The sequence below is a fragment of the Orycteropus afer genome, unplaced genomic scaffold (genome assembly GCF_000298275.1).
Source record: "Orycteropus afer afer isolate SDZICR_OR568_19922 unplaced genomic scaffold, OryAfe1.0 scaffold00096, whole genome shotgun sequence".
NCBI classification, from domain to species: domain Eukaryota; kingdom Metazoa; phylum Chordata; class Mammalia; order Tubulidentata; family Orycteropodidae; genus Orycteropus; species Orycteropus afer.
In genome coordinates, this window is record NW_006921683.1 from 416712 (window position 1) to 432676 (window position 15965).

Sequence of the window (15965 nt, forward strand, 5' to 3'; positions counted from 1 at the left end):
GAAGCAGTCTCAATCAACGCCCAATAGCAGACAAGCAATTGCCTTTCAAATGGCGTATATCATGCTGGAGGATCTGGAAACTTTCTAGTCCAAAATCCCAGTGGTTGTCGTCGCAGGGCAGCATTCTCAGGTTTTTGCCATAAGCTCCAGGCTGCATAAGCACTTGTAGCAGACACCTCCAAAATCATGTCTGAATGTGGATCATAAGTACCTAAAGACAAGGACAGTGAGACTGCTTTCTGTATTTCAGACATAGCCTGCTGTTGCTCCAGCCCCCATTCAAATGTATTTTCCTCCTAGTGACTTTATGGATTGGAGCCAGCAATATACCCAGATAGGGAATATGCATTCTCCAGAATCCAAATAAACCAATTAAACGTTGGGCTTCCTGCTTAGTCTTGGGGGTAGGTAGTGACAGCAACTTATTTTTGGTTACCTGTGGAATGTCATGGGTGACTCTTGCCCAAGTTATTCCCAAGAATTTCAGTGTTTGGGCAGGGCCCTGGATTTTTGCTGGATTTATTAACCACCCTCTACTGGGCAAGTGGGCCACCACTGTTTTCAAATCTGCCCTAGCCTGTTCTTCTGTGTTTGATATCAACATAATGTCATCAATGTAATGTATCACCGTACTTGAAATCTGCACCAAGTTCAAGTCTCTCCTAACAAAGCCATGACAGTAAGCTGATGAATTCAAATAACCCTGGGGCAAAACTCTGAAAGTGTACTGAGAGTCTTCCCATGTGAAAGCAAACTGTGACTGACTCTTTTCCAAGATTGGTGTGGAGAAAAAGGCATTTGCAAGATCAGTCACTGACTACCTGTCTCCTTTGGCCTGTTGTATTTTCTGCACCACCGATACTGTGTCTGAAACAGCTGAAGCCACTGGTGGCACTACTTTATTTAGGCCTTGGTAGTGTACTGTCAGACTCCATGAGCCATCTGCCTTTTTCCACAGGCCATATAGGGCTGTTATACAGAGAATTTGTTGGCACCAACACTCCAGCCTTTAGCATGTCTTTAATCAAAGCACTAATTTCCTTCTGTCCACCAGGTATCCTATACTGTTTCAAGTTAACAACCTGAGTGGGTTCAGGCAATTCTAATAGTTCCTATTTAGCATATCCAGTCAATACTGGCCTAAGGGCAGACTTACATGCCTTCAGTTTTACAGTATCAGGTAGAGGGAGATTTCTCTAATTAGACATAATATCCATACTGATAATACATTTAGGTAAAGGAGATGCAACTACTTTATACAACATCTGTTTAAATCTTCCAATTCTCATCCAAACTTTCACTTTAGTCCCATCAACTGTTGTATCCCCATATCCCCCTAGTCTAACCTTAGGCCCCTTCAACATTTCATTGACAGGTTTTGGGATGATGGTACATTGGGCTCCGGTGTTCAGGAGTCCCAAGAAGATCTCTTCTCCTCCCCCAGGTGATTTTACCCACACATGTGCATATGGCCATAGGTCCCCTGCTGGGGGTGGACTTGAGGACTCTGGCCCTCTTGTCAGTCTCTGGCTTCATCAATTAGCTGAGTCTCTGCTTCAGCTGGTCCCAGGTGGGTGTTTCAGTTAATAAATTCTTCCTGAGTGGATTGAATAGAACAAACTTGTCTAGTCCTCCTTAAGGTGGGGGGACCAGCAGGAGTTTCCATTGGTCCACCCAATCTCCTGTAGTGCTGTATCATCACTCTTATGTCAACTCCATCAGTGTCTGCTATATTCATTCCATTCCTTCACAACCATTGAACAGTCTCCAACCTGCTGAGATAAGTTCTTTCCTTATTGCCCCTTTCCATTCTCCTATTAATTACTCTTATGCTTCTTGCATTTGTAAGACCCATGAGGGGAAGTTGTGCTAATAGACCTGACACAGCTTCTCGAATTGTTGCTTTGCTTTGCAACAGCAGAGTTACATGGGGTGCCCATGTAGAAGGGGCTCCCTTGATTACTCTATCTGCCATGATCTGTATAAGGGACATTCTCGTTGGGTGAATATCCCAATCACCATAAAGCCATTCCAGCATGGTTTGCATAAGCAGCACATTAGCTGCTTCCTCTGGAGTCTTCCAGGAGATATTTAGAGGAAGAGGGGGGCAGTTTCCCTTCTCAGAATACACAAACCTGACTGTAAATTTTATCAATTCCAACAAACTGGCTGCCTCCTCTGGGTTAACCTGCCCTGTAAATGGATCTTGGATCAACATTTGTGTCTGTTCCATAGTGAATTGTGGGTCTTGCATCAATCCAAACATACTCTTTCACTCTGCAGTATTCAAAACTAAAGACGCCACCCCTAAATTAGTCACTCTCACAACCCATTATAGTAAAGGTTCCTTGGGAAGCTGACGATACCGATCTACAAACTGAAACAGCTCTTTCAAACTATACCCTCTGCTTTCAATAGTTTCTTGGCTTTGCTCGTTCCCTACCGGACTACCTTTTTGGTGACCAGTGGTCGTATGGTACTGCCTGTTGTTCTGACACAATTTTTCATTTCTGGATAGGCCCTGAAACTAAGGGTTGTAGCTCTAATTGGACTGGATCTGAGCTTGATTCAGTGCTACAACCTGGCTCTACATTCTTTTTCCATGCCATTGCAGCTATTGCTGATAAAAATAACCAAGGAATTGTAAGTCTCTCCTTTTCTTCATCATTCTGTATTTCCATATACATACAACTAGCCAATTCCTCAGGAGTTAGATCTACCTCTTCTAAATCCCATGAGTAGCTTTTGCCTTGGGTGACCGATCTCAACAAAAGAGCTGCTTCAATCCATGGATGTCTTTTATCCCATCCAGAAGCCAAAGGTTTCTTACTTTCCCGTTTATCCACTTTCTCCCAAAACCACATATTCCGGTGAGTCTGGGCTGTTGCAGCGAATCCCACCATTCTGACACCAATTACTTAAACAACCTCTCTCAGAACGATCAGCACAAGGCTGGTCCCCATGAGATGGAGGTTAAAGATGTCCCAAATGTCCAAACTACAGTGGCACTCCATCATTTCAGACATTAACTCTGCCTCTTCCTCCCAGTTATTTCCCCCATCTTAGGGTTCTGTATTTTGCTGTAAAGCCTCACAGAACTCGCAGATACCCAAGGGATCGCCTCACGTAGTAGCGGTGGAGGCTGGCAGGCTGGCGAGTCCCAGCTCTGTGAGTGGGTCTGGAGGATCCTCCCCATTCTTGGGATTTGATGAACCCCAATCAGCAGATCAGATGACGGCTGCTGTCCCAAATCCAGGGGTGAGATGAGGGTGAGCCAAAACACAGAACTGGAGCAAGAGGAGGGTAAACCTTCCCAGGAGATTTGTAGGTATACCTTCAAGGAAGCTAAGTGTGGTGATTTGAATTATACGCTCTAACAAGAAAGGACTCAAGATACATTCCACCTATGTTGTTGTTCTGTCAGAAATAACCCAAGTGGATGGCTTTAACAATCAGTAGCATAGTGCCTAAGGCACTTGACTGCTAACCAGGAGGCTGGCGGTTCAAACCCACCAGCCACTCCTTGGAAGGAAGGTTGGGCAATCCTACTTCCATAGTGATAACTGCCTCAGAAACCCAAGGAGGGGTCGCTAGGAGTTGGGGCCGACTCGATGGCAAATAACAACAACAACAAAGCTCAAGGCAAATCCCACCACAGAGCCCATTGCCTGTCATTATAGGGAATGATTACTACTAGTTGCCCAGCCAAGTTGACAACCAACCTTAACTACCACACCACCCCAAATAGGCATTGATGATAGGATTTACAATACATCACAGAATGGAGGACAGTGGTTAGAAGGGCCACAACAAGCAATTCACCATAGTCAAGTCTTTTTTTTTGTAATTTTTTTTTATAACCTTTTAAGTTGTTCTTTTTTGTTATGGATCTGTTCAAATTTTCCACCTCAGTCTGTGTATGTAAGCAGTATGTTTCTAGAAATCTGTCTGTTTGTTTTAAATTTTCAAATTTGTTGGAGTACAGTTCTTCATAGAATCCTGATGTTACCCTTTTTATTTTGGTTAATTCTTTTGTGATACTGCCCATTTTATGCCTTATTTGTGTTATTTGCATCCGTCCCCTCTTTCCCTTTGTTAAATTTGCTAGTGGTTTTTCAATTTTATTTATCTTTTCAAAGTACCAACTTTTAGTCTTATATTTTCATTTGTTTCAGTGTTTATGAATTGTGTTTTACTTTTCTGTTTCATTTATTTCTGCTCGACTTTTTATTATTTCTTTTATTCTGGGGATGGTAAGCTTTTTTTGCTGCTCATTTTCTAATTGTTGGAGATGTTGGGTTAAGGTGTTGATTTTGACTCTTTCTTTTTTTTTTTTTTTCTCCTGATATATGCACCAATTGCTATAAATTGCCATCTGATACCTGCTTTTGTTGTGTTCCTAAGATTTTGGTATATTGTGTTTTCATTCTCATTTGATTTGAGGAAATTTTTAATTTCATTTTTATTTCTTCTGTTATTGTTGTTGTTATGTTCTGTTGAGTTGGCCCCGACTCATTCCGACCACTCCTTGGGTTGCTGAGGCAGTATCACTACAGAAGTAGATTGCGTTTTCATTCTCATTTGATTTGAGGAAATTTTTAATTTCATTTTTATTTCTTCTGTTATTGTTGTTGTTATGTTCCGTTGAGTTGGCCCCGACTCATTCCGACCACTCCTTGGGTTGCTGAGGCAGTATCACTACAGAAGTAGATTGCCCAACCTTCCTTCTGAGGAGTGGCTGGTGGGTTTGAACTGCCAGCCGTCTGGTTAGCATTCAAATGCCTTAGGCACTATGCCACCAGAGCTCCCATCCTTTAATCATCATAAAATGTCTTTCCTTGTCTCTTATTGTGGTTTTTGTCTTAAAGTCAACTTTATCAGAAATTAATATTATGACTTTTGCTCTTTTTTAATTCCATTTGCTTGATATATTTCCAACCTTTGATTTTTAGTCTACTTTTTTCTTTGCCTGTAAAGTATATCTCTTGTAAACAGCATATTGTTGGGTTATGTTTTCCTATCATGTCTGCAACTTTTTGTCTCTTGAGTACTGTATTTAATCCATTGACATTCAGTGTAATTATCTACAAGTATGAATTTGTTGCTTCATTTTGTTATGTTTCTTTTTCCATGATGTTGATGATTTCTTTGTTCTGTATAATTTTCTGTGATAAGCTCATTTTGTTTATGAATCATGTTATCGTTTGCTTTGTTGCTATTTTTGTAGTATTTTGTAGTATTTGTTAAACATTTGTTCTTGTCCTTTCTTTTTTATGTGAAGGTTTATTATTTTTCTTTGATTTATAATTTTCTTCCCCAGTTTAAAACATTGTGCTCTGTCTTGCAAATTTCTTGACTTCTTCACCATTTAGAAGTTCTGTAACTTCAGTATTTTTCTCTCTTTTTGGTTTGTAGTTGTCCTCATTTGTGAAATGATGTCTCTGGTTCCTTGTTTACATTTTTGTAAGATTATTTCACTTTGGAAACTTTTACATTTGGGTTCTTTACTAGTTTATGTCATCATGTGTTTAAATAATTGGTTGTTGTTTGCTGTTGTTGGTTCTCTGTCTGAAGGAAGGACTCCCTTTAGCATTACTTGTAAAGTTGGTCTGGTTTTAACAAATTCCCTTGATTTCTGCTTATTTTGAAATATCCTAATTTCACCCTCATATTAGAGGGACAGTTTTGCTGGGTATATAATTCTTGGTTGGAAATATTTTTTCTTTCATGGCTTTATATATGTTATCTCATTGACTTCTCACCTGTATGGTTTCTGCCAAGAAATTAGATTTAGTCTTATTGATTGGCCTTTGTAGGTAACTTATGTTTTTCCCATGCTGCTTTCAGGATTCTTTCTATGTCTTTTGCTTTGGTGAGCTTGATGATGATATGCCTTGGTGATTTTCTTTTGAGGTCTATCCTGTTTGGGGTTCATTGAACTTCTTGACAGGACATCTTCTTGTCTTTTATCATATTCGGGAAATTCTCTTCCAATAAGTCTTCAACATTTTTCTCTGTTTTTGTTTTTTTTTAATTTTTTTTTGGTCTCTTCCTGTTAAGTTATTTTGTTTTGATCTTTTTTCTGATTGATCCCCTAAGAATTAGTATTGATGTGTTTGTTTTCAATCTCATTAATTCTGTCTTCCACTGATTTGATTCTACCTCTTTGCCCATTAAGTGTGTTATCTATTTCTGAAAGTATAGTATTAATCTTATGAATTACTATTTGTAGATTTTGTATCATTTCTAATTTTTCAGTTATTTTATCAGTTTGTTATTGTATTGTTTTCCTAAATTGTCAAGAGTTCTGTTTGTTTTTTCTTAATTTTGTGAAAGATTTCGATGATTTGTCTCTCAGTTCTATGTAGGTACCTAAATAGAAGTTTTTGAATTCCTTATCAAGGATTTCCAGTATGGTTTCTTCCTCTGGGATATTTTCTGGGTCTGTATCCTTGTCCCTTGTTTCTCCCACTTTATTTTGCTTCTTCACATGGTCTCTGATGGTTTGTTGTTTCTGAGACATCATGGTATTGTTGTATTTATGTTTATTGGTGGTTGTATGTTGGTGTGATTCATCCAATATTTTCCCCCTTTATTTTAATAGATTTTACTTGTGTACAGCTCATTACTCAAGAGTCAGTTCTCCAGTATCTTCCTGCTTGTGGTCATTCTTTAGTGGCTTACGTTATTATTATTCTTTCTAATTTTTATTGTGAGGTGGGTGAAAGTTTACAGAACAAATTCATTTTCCATACAGCAGTTTATACACGTTTTGTTGCATGATATTAAATATAATTCCCAACAATGTAACAGTTCTCTTCCTACTTCCTCCCTGTAGTTACCTCTTCCCTATGTGTTTCCATCCTGTGCCCTTCTGTTCTCCCATGACTCTCCAGGGAGTGTATCTACCTGATTTAAATATTCACCACATATGACTGTCTATTGTTTCTTTTCTTTTCCTATTTTTCTGAGGAATTTTTCAGGAATGGGTGTTGGATTTTATCAAATACCTTTCCTCTATCTATTGATATGAACATATGATTCTTTTCCTTAATTTTAGTTATGTGATGGATGATTTTGATTGTTTTTCTAATGGTGAGGCATCCTTGCATACCTGGTAGGAACCATACTTGGTCATAATGTATTATTATTATTGATATTTTGTGGGAATCTATTGGCTAGTATTTGGTTGAAGTTTTTTGTGTCTATATTTACGAGGGATAATGGTCTGTAGATTTCTTTTTTTATTGATGTCTTTGCCTGGTTTTGGTATCAATGTTATGCTTGCTTCATAAAATGAATTTGGGAGGATTCCATTATTCTCTGTGTTCAAGAATAGTTGAGTAGGATTGGTGTCAGTTCTCTGAACGTTTGGTAGAATTGTCCAGTGAAACTGTCTGGGCCAGGGCTTTTTTTGTTGTTGGTAATTTTTTTATGACGTGTCCAATATCTTCTTTTTGTGCATCTGTTCAAATTTTCCACCTCAACCTCTGTTAGTTTAGGTTAGTAGTATGTTTCTTTAAATCTGTCTATTTCTTTTACATTTTCAAATTTGTTGGAGTACAGTTCTTCATAAACCAAAATTCACTGCCGTCGAGTTGGATCCGACTCATAGGGATCCCTCCTTGGGTTTCTGAGGTGGTATCACTACAGAAGTAGATTGCCCAAACTTTCTTCTGAGGACTAGCTGGTGAGTTTGAACTTTTGGTTAACAGTCAAGTGCCTTAGGCTTTACACTACTCATGCTGTTGTTGTTGTTGTTGTTATGTGCCGTCGAGTCAGCCCTGACTCATAGTGACCCCTCCTTGGGTTTCTGAGGCAGTATCACTACGGAAGTAGGATTGCCCAACCTTCCTTCCGAGGAGTGGCTGGTGGGTTTGAACCGTCAGCCTTCTGGTTAGCAGTCAAGTGCCTTAGCCACTATGCTACCAGAGCTCCCCATAGTATCCTGGTATTGCCCCCCCCCCCATTTTTCAGTTGGTTCTGTTGTGATGTTGCCCATTTCAGTTTTTATTCATGTTATTTTTATTTGCTCCCTCTTTTCTTTTGTTAAATTTGCCAGTGGTTTGTCCATTTTATTAGTCTTTTTGAAAACCAACTTCTAATCTTGTCTTCTATTGTCTTTCTGTTTTCTGTTTCATTGATTTCTGCTCAAATCTTTATTATTTCCTTCCTTCTGTTGACTGTGGGCTTTTCTTGCTGTTCTTTTCCTAATTGTTGGAGATGTTGGTTTAAAGTGTTGATTTTGGTTCTTTCTTGTTTTTTGATGTGTGCATTTATCGCTATAAATTGGCCTCTGTTCACTGCTTTTGCTGTGTCCCAAAGATTTTGGTATGCTATGTTTCCATTCTTGTTTGATTCAAATAATTTTGTAATTTCACTTTGTATTTCTTCTGTTACCCAGTCATTCTTAAGGAGGGTGTTGTTCAGTTTCCATTTGTTTTCTCTTTTTACGTTGATCTTCCTATTGTTGATTTCTAATTTTATAGCCGTCTGATGTGAGAAGATGCTCTGCAGTATTTTAATGTTTTTAATTTTATCAAGGCTTGCTTTATGGCCTAACATATGATCTATCATGGAAAATGGTCCAGGTGCACTGGAAAAGAATGTATATTGTGCTGTTGTTGGGTGAAGTATTCTGTAGATGTCTATAAGGTCAAGTTTTGGTGGATTGTATTGTTTAGTTCTTCTGCATCTTTGTTGAATTTCTTTCCAGTTGTTCTATCTTTCATTGAAAGTGGTGAATTAAAGTCTACTACTCTGACTGTGGAGTCATATATTTGTCTTTTTAATTCTGTTAAAGTCTGATTTATGTATGTTGGGGCTATTTCATTGGATGCCTAGAGATTTATTATGGTTATGTCCTCTTGTTCAATTGATCTTTTAATTGTTATGTAATGTCTTTCCTAGTCTGTTACGGTGGTTTATGTCTTAAAATCAATTTTTTTTAGAAATTCATATTGCCACTCCGGCTCTGTTTTGATTGTCATTTGCTTGCTATATCTTTTTCCAACCTTTGGTTTTTAGTCTATTTTTGTCTTTTTGTCTAAGGTGTGTCTCTTGTAGAAAGCATATTGATGGGTCTATTTTCTTATCCAGTCTGCAACTCTTTATGTCTTGAGTGATGCATTTAATCCACTTATGTTCAGTGTAATTATTGACAAGTATGAATTTGTTTATGTCATTTTTGTTATGCACTTTTTGTCATGTTTCTGATTTCTTTGTCCTATGTAATTTTCTCTGCCTAATTCATTTCATTCATGAAACGTGTTATCATTTCCTTCATTGCTTTTGTTTTAGTGTTTGCTAAATATTTGTGCTTGTCCTCTTTTGTATTTTGATACATATTTTGATATGAAGGTTTATTCACATTCTTTGATGTTACCATGTGATTTAGAATTTTCTTCCCATATATAGAATAGTCAGTTCTATCTTGCAATTGTCTTGACTTCCTCACCATTTAGAAGTTCTATAACTACATTATTTTTTTCCTCTTTTTGGTTTGTAGTTGTCCTCATTTGCCAATTGATGCCTCTGGTTCCCTGTTTACAACTCATAAGCTTATTTACTTTGGATACTTCCATAGGGTTGGTTTCTGGATTACGTCATCGTGTGTTAATGGTTGTTGTTTGCTGTTGTTGGTTCTCTGTCCAAAGGACTCCCTTTAACATCTCTTGTAAGGTTGGTCTGGTTTTTACAAATTCACTAAGTTTTTGCTTAATTGGAAATCATATTTGAGGGACAATTTTGCTGGATATATAATTCTTGACTGGGAATTTTTTTTTTGTTTCAAGGTTTTATATATACCATCCTTTTGTCATCTTGCCTCCCTGGTTTCTGCCGAGAAATCAGAGCTTAGTTTTATTGATTGCTCTTTGTAGGTAACTTTACTTTTTTCCTGTGCTGCTTTCAGGATTCTTTCTTTGTCTTTTGTTTTGGTGAGTTTGATGATGATATATCTTGGTGATTTTCTTTTGGGATCTATCCTGTTGGACTCATTGAATAGACATATTCTCTTCTTTCATCATATTAGGGAATTCTCTTCCAAGAAATCTTCGACAATTTTCTTGTGGTTTTATTTGTCTCTTCCTATTCTGGAATTCAGTTTACACATAAGTTATTATTCCTTTTGATGGTATCCCACATGATGATATCCCTTAGGCTTTCTTCATTTTGTTTCAATCTTTTTCTCTGATTGATCCCTTTCCAAAGAAGTATTGAGATATTTGTCTTCAATCTCACTAATTCTGTTTTTCATTGATTAAATTCTAGTCCTTTGTCCATTCAATGTGTTATCTAGTTCTGAAAATTTGGAATTAATCGTTTGGATTTCTATCTGTAGATTTTGTAATATTTCTAATTTTTTATTTATTTTGTCATTTTGTTATTGTATTGTCTCCTGAAATTGTTCTAGGGAGACAATACAATAACAATTGTGTTTTCCTCAATTTTGTCAGTGTTTTCTTTGATCTGTCTTTCAGTCCGATGAAGGTACCTAAATATGATTCTTTTTAATTCCTTATCAGGGAGTTTCAATGCTGCTTCTTCCTTAGAGATGTGCTTTGGATCTGTATCCTGGTGCCTTGTTTCTACTGCTTTATTTTGCTTCTTTGTGTAAACCATGATGATCTGTTATCTCCAGCAAATTGCAACATTTTTGTATTTATATTTAATTGGTGATTGTCTGTTGGAGTGGTTTGCCAAGGATTACATTTTGTTTGCTTTGTTCAGATGTATCTGAGTAAGCAGGGTACTGTACTACTCTACTTGCTAGTTGCCAGTGCTTATGCACTCAACACCTGTCTCCTCATGCATATGATATGGAATGAGATTGGGTACACAGATCTCTGTTAGCTGTTTGTGAAGAGCAGCTAAGGTTGTGTCAGGCTTGGATTGACTGTTGTGTCTCATTGTCAGTTGGTGCAGAAGGAAGTGGTGGCCCTCACTCAACAGGTGATGCTGCAGGAGGTGTTGGTATGGTTGGGTCTGATGGGCACAGTTGCTGTCTCCCACTGAATTAGACAAAAATGACAAGAAAGAAACCACCAAAACATTAAAAACAAGAGGAGAATAAACACACACTGCACAAACACACAGGAACAGTCACGAAAAGGAGTAAAAAAAAAAAAAAAAGAGGAAAGGCAATAAATGAGATGAAATACATACATATATATATATAGGTATATGTGTATATACACAAATATATATATATATATATGTATATATACATATGTGTGTGTGTGTGTGTGTATACATATATACATATATATATATATATATATATATATATGTGTGTGTGTGTGTGTGTATACATATATACATATATATATATATATATATGTATATATGTATACACACACACACACACACACATGTTTCCAGTCTGAGAGCAGTGGAAGGTGAGTGTTTGCATACACAGTGCGAGTGTCCTGGGGACAGGCCACAGTAAACTAGCCTGGGTGCAGCAGAAGGTATGTGCTTGTGCGTGTGTGGAGTGAGCACCCTGGGGGCAGGTCACAGTAAGCCAGCTGGGAGCAGCAGAAGGAGGGTGTTTTTTTTTTTTTTTTTTTTTGTATCACCCCAGGGGAAGGCCAGGTGTGTTAAGCTGGATTCTCTAGAGAAGCAAAACCAGTAAGGCTTATATATACATACAGAAAAAGAGATATTTATCTTAAGAAAATGGATCACACACTTATAGAAGCTGGCAAGTCCCAAGTTCTTGGATCAAACGTTAAGCTGGAGGTTTTCCTGACTCATGCAGCTGCAGGGGCTGACGAGTTCAAGGTTGACAGGCAATATATTGGCTGTTGACTCCAATAAAAGACAGATGCAAGATCTCCAGGCTGAATGGTGGATTGTTCGCTCATGGACAATTGTAGGCAGCAGAACAGGATCCCAATCCACAGAAAAGTGTCTCTTTTTCCAGAGTGTCCATAAATATATTGGAAGCAGGCCACACCCCTAGGGAAACTCCCTTTCAAACTGCTCAAAACATATACATCTAATCGCATCATAGGAGCTCTGGTAGCATAGTGCCTAAGGCACTTGACTGATAACCAGAAGGCTGGTGGTTCAAACCCACCAGCCACTCTTCGAAAGGAAGATGGGGCAATCTACTTCCATAGAGATACTGCCTCGGAAACTCAAGGAGGGGTCGCTATGAGTCGGGTCTGACTCGATGGCACATAACAACAACAACAACAATCCCATCATGGGAATAACCCACATCACAACTGCTTCAACCACACAGAATTGTGGTACCTCCAAGTTGACACACAGTTCCATTTATCTCTCCAGGTAAGCTAGCAAGGCTGTGAAACGAGGAAATGAGCAGAGCAGTTTGGAAAAGCTAAGGGAAAGAAATTTGTCAGTCAGTTTGTCATACTGTAGTGGCTTGAGTGTTGCTGTGAGGCTGGAGGCTATGCCACTGGTGTTTCAAGTGCCAGCAGGGTTACCCATGGTGGAGATGTTTCAGTAGAGCTTCCAAACTAAGACTTAGAAGGAGGAAGAAGCTATCCACTTCTCAAAGAATTGGCCAGTGAAAACCTTATGAATAACAGTGAAACACTGTCTGATTTATTGATGGAAAATTTTATCAATATCCCTGAAACATTGTCTGATAGTGCTGGAAGATGAGTCTGTCAGATCAGAAGTCACTCAAAATGTGACTGGAGAATAGCTGCCTCTTCAGAGTGGAGCCAACCTTAAGCTCGAGTAAAGCTTTCAAGTCCTCCATTTGCTGATGTGGCATGTGTCAAGATGAGAAGAAACAGCTGCAAACATCCATTAATAATCAGAACATGGAATGTATGAAATATGAATCTAGCAAAATTGGAAGTTGTAAAAAATGAAATGGAACACAAAAAGATCAATATTCTAGGCATTAGTGAGCTGAAATGGACTGTTTTTGGCCATTTTGAAACAGACAGCCATATGATCTACCATGCTGGGAATGGCAAATTGAAGAAGAATGGCATGCATTCATCATCACAAAGAATGTATCAAGATCTATCCTGAAGTAGAATGCTGTCAGTGATAGGATAATATCAATACTCCTACAAGGAAGACCAATTAATACTATTCTTATTCAAATTTACACATTAACTACCAAAGCCAAACATTAGAAAATGGAAGGTTTTTACCAACTTCTGCATGCTGAAATTGACTGATCATGAAATCAAGATGTGTTAATTATCACTGGTGATTGGAATGCAAAAAACTGGTAGTTGGAAAATACGGCCTTTGGTGTAGAAATGATGCTGGAAGTCCCATAACAGAATTTTGCAAGACCAATGACTTACACATTGCAAATACCTTTTTCAAAAACACAATGGTGCCTATACATGTAGACTTCACCTGAGTACACATGAATCATATTGACTACATCTGTGGCAAGAAGTGATGGAGAAGCTCAATATCTTAAGGCAAAACAAGTCCAGGAGCTGATTGTGGAACAGCCCATCAACTATTCATAAGCAAATTCACATCAAAGCTGAAGGCAATTAAAAGAAGTCCACAAGAGCCAAAATATGACCTTGATTATATCCCTCCGAATTTAGAGACCATCTAGAGAATAGATTTGATGCATTGAACTCCAGTGACCAAAAACCAGAGGAATTGTGGGATGACATCAAGGACATAATATGTGATGTAAGCAAAAGGACCTTAAAAAGAAAAGACCAAAATGGTTGTCCAAAGAGACTCTGAAATTTGCCCTAAAACAGAGAGTAGCTAAAGCAAATGGAAGAATCAACAAGGTAAAGGAGGTGAACAGAAGATTTCAAAGAGCAGCTCAAGAAGACAAAGTCAATTTGCAAAGACCTGGAGTTAGAAAACCAAAAGGGAAGAACATGCTCAAAATTTATCAAGCTGAAAGAACAGAGGAAAAACTTTAAGCCTTGAGTTGCAGTTTTGAATAATTCTATGGAAAATATGTTTCACGATGCAGGAAACATCAAAAGACGATGGAAGGAATACACAGAGTCACTGTACCAAAAAGAATTGGTAGATGATCATCCATTTCAAGAGGTGGCATATGAGCAAGAACTAAAGGCACTGAAGGAAGAAATCAAAGCTGCACTGAAGCAATTGGCAAAAAAGACGTCTCCAGGAATTGACAGAATTCCTGTTGAGATATTTCAACAAATGCATGCTGCATGCTGCTCTGGAGGCACTCACTCGACTATGCCAAGAGATTTGGAAGACAGCTACCTGGCCAGTTGACTGGAAGAGATCCATATTTGTACCCATTCCAAAGAAAGGTGATCCCAGAGAATGTGGAAATTACCTAACAATATCATTGATATCACACACAAGTAAAATCTTGCTGAAGATAATTCAAAAACTGTTGCAACAGTATATTGACAGAATTTCCAGAAATGCAGGCTGGATTCAGAAGGGGACGTGGAGCAAAGGACATCATAGCTGATATCAGATGGATCTTGGGTCAAAGCTAAGAATACCAGAAAGATGTTTACTTGTGTTTTAGACTATGCAAAGGTATTCAGTTTTGTGGATCATAACAAATTGTGGGCAACTTTGAGAAGAATGGGAATTTCTGAACATTCAGTTGTACTCATGAGGAATCTGAACATAGAACCAGGAGGCTCTCACTTGAACAGAACAAGAAGATACTGCATGGTTTAAAATCAAGGAGGGAGTGTGTCAGGATCATATCCTTTCACTATACTTATTCAATCAATCTGTATGTTAAGCAAATAATCCAAGGAGCTGGACTATATTAAGGAGAACGTGACATCAGGCTTGGAAGAAGGCTCATTAACAATCTGCAATATTCAGATGACATGACTTTGCTAATTGAAAGTGAAAATGACTTGAAGCACTTAGTGATGAAGATTAAAGACTATAGTCTGCAGTATGGGTACTGCACCTCAATATAAAGAAAACAAAATTCCTCACAACTGGACCAATATACAGCATGACAATAAATGGAGAAAAGATTGAAGTTGTCAAAGACTAAATATTACTTGGTTCTACAATCAAGAGTAATTGAAGCAGCAATCAAGACATCAAAAGACATATTGCATTGGGCAAATCTGTTGCAAAAGATTTCTTTCAAGTGCTGAAGAGTAAAAATATCTCCTTGAGGACTAAGGTGCGCCTGACGCAAGCCATGGTGTTTTCAGTTGCCTCATGCATGTGAGAGCTGGAAATGAATAAGGAAGACCAAAGAAGAGTTGATGCTTTTGAGTCGTGGTGTTGGTGAAGAACGCTGAAAGTACCATGGACTGTGAAATCTGTCCTGGAAGAAGGGGACCAGAATGCTCCTTGTAAGTGAGAATGGCCAGATTTCGTCTGACCTACTTCACTCATGTTGTCAGAAGGTACCATTCCATGGAGAAGGATATCATGCTTGGTAAAGTAGAGCGTCAGCCAAAAATGGAAAGGCCCTCAATGAGATGGATTGATACAATGGCTGCAGTGATGGGCTCAGGTATAGTAGGGATCATGAGGCTTGGACAGGGCCAGTCAGTGTTTCATTCTGCTGTACATAGGGTCACTATGAGTTGGAGATGTCCCGATGGCACATAACAACAACATATATGTGTGTGTGTGTGTGTGTGCACATATATATATTGAATGATTCAGGAAACATGAAGAGAAGATGGCAGGAATACACAGAGTCACTGTACCAAAAAGAACTGATCAATCTTCATCCATTTCAGGAAGTGGCATATGATCTAGAACCAATGGTAATGAACGAAGAAGTCAAAGCTGCAATGAAAGAACTGGCAAAGAACAAGGCTCCGGGAATTGATGGCATACCGATTGAAATATTTCAACCAACAGATGCCCCATAGGAGGCACTCACTCAGGTGTGCCAAGAGATTTGGAAGACAGCTACCTGGCCAACTGACTGGAAGAGATCCATATTAGTGCCCATTGCAAAGAAAGGTGATCCCACAGAATGTGGAAATTATAGAACAATATCATTAATATCGCAC

At 38.4% G+C, this 15965-nt stretch overlaps 1 protein-coding gene across 1 annotated transcript in view; it reads left to right on the plus strand.

The window, feature by feature from the left end:
* The first annotated feature begins 1386 nt into the window (after positions 1-1386).
* Positions 1387-15965, plus strand: part of RYR2 (ryanodine receptor 2) — a 1099979-nt gene continuing 1085400 nt past the window's right edge. Inside the window, exons 1-2 of the mRNA XM_007942720.1 lie at positions 1387-1570; positions 2519-2643. Of these exons, the coding sequence (XP_007940911.1) occupies positions 1387-1570; positions 2519-2643 (309 nt within the window). The remainder of the gene's footprint in view (positions 1571-2518; positions 2644-15965) is intronic.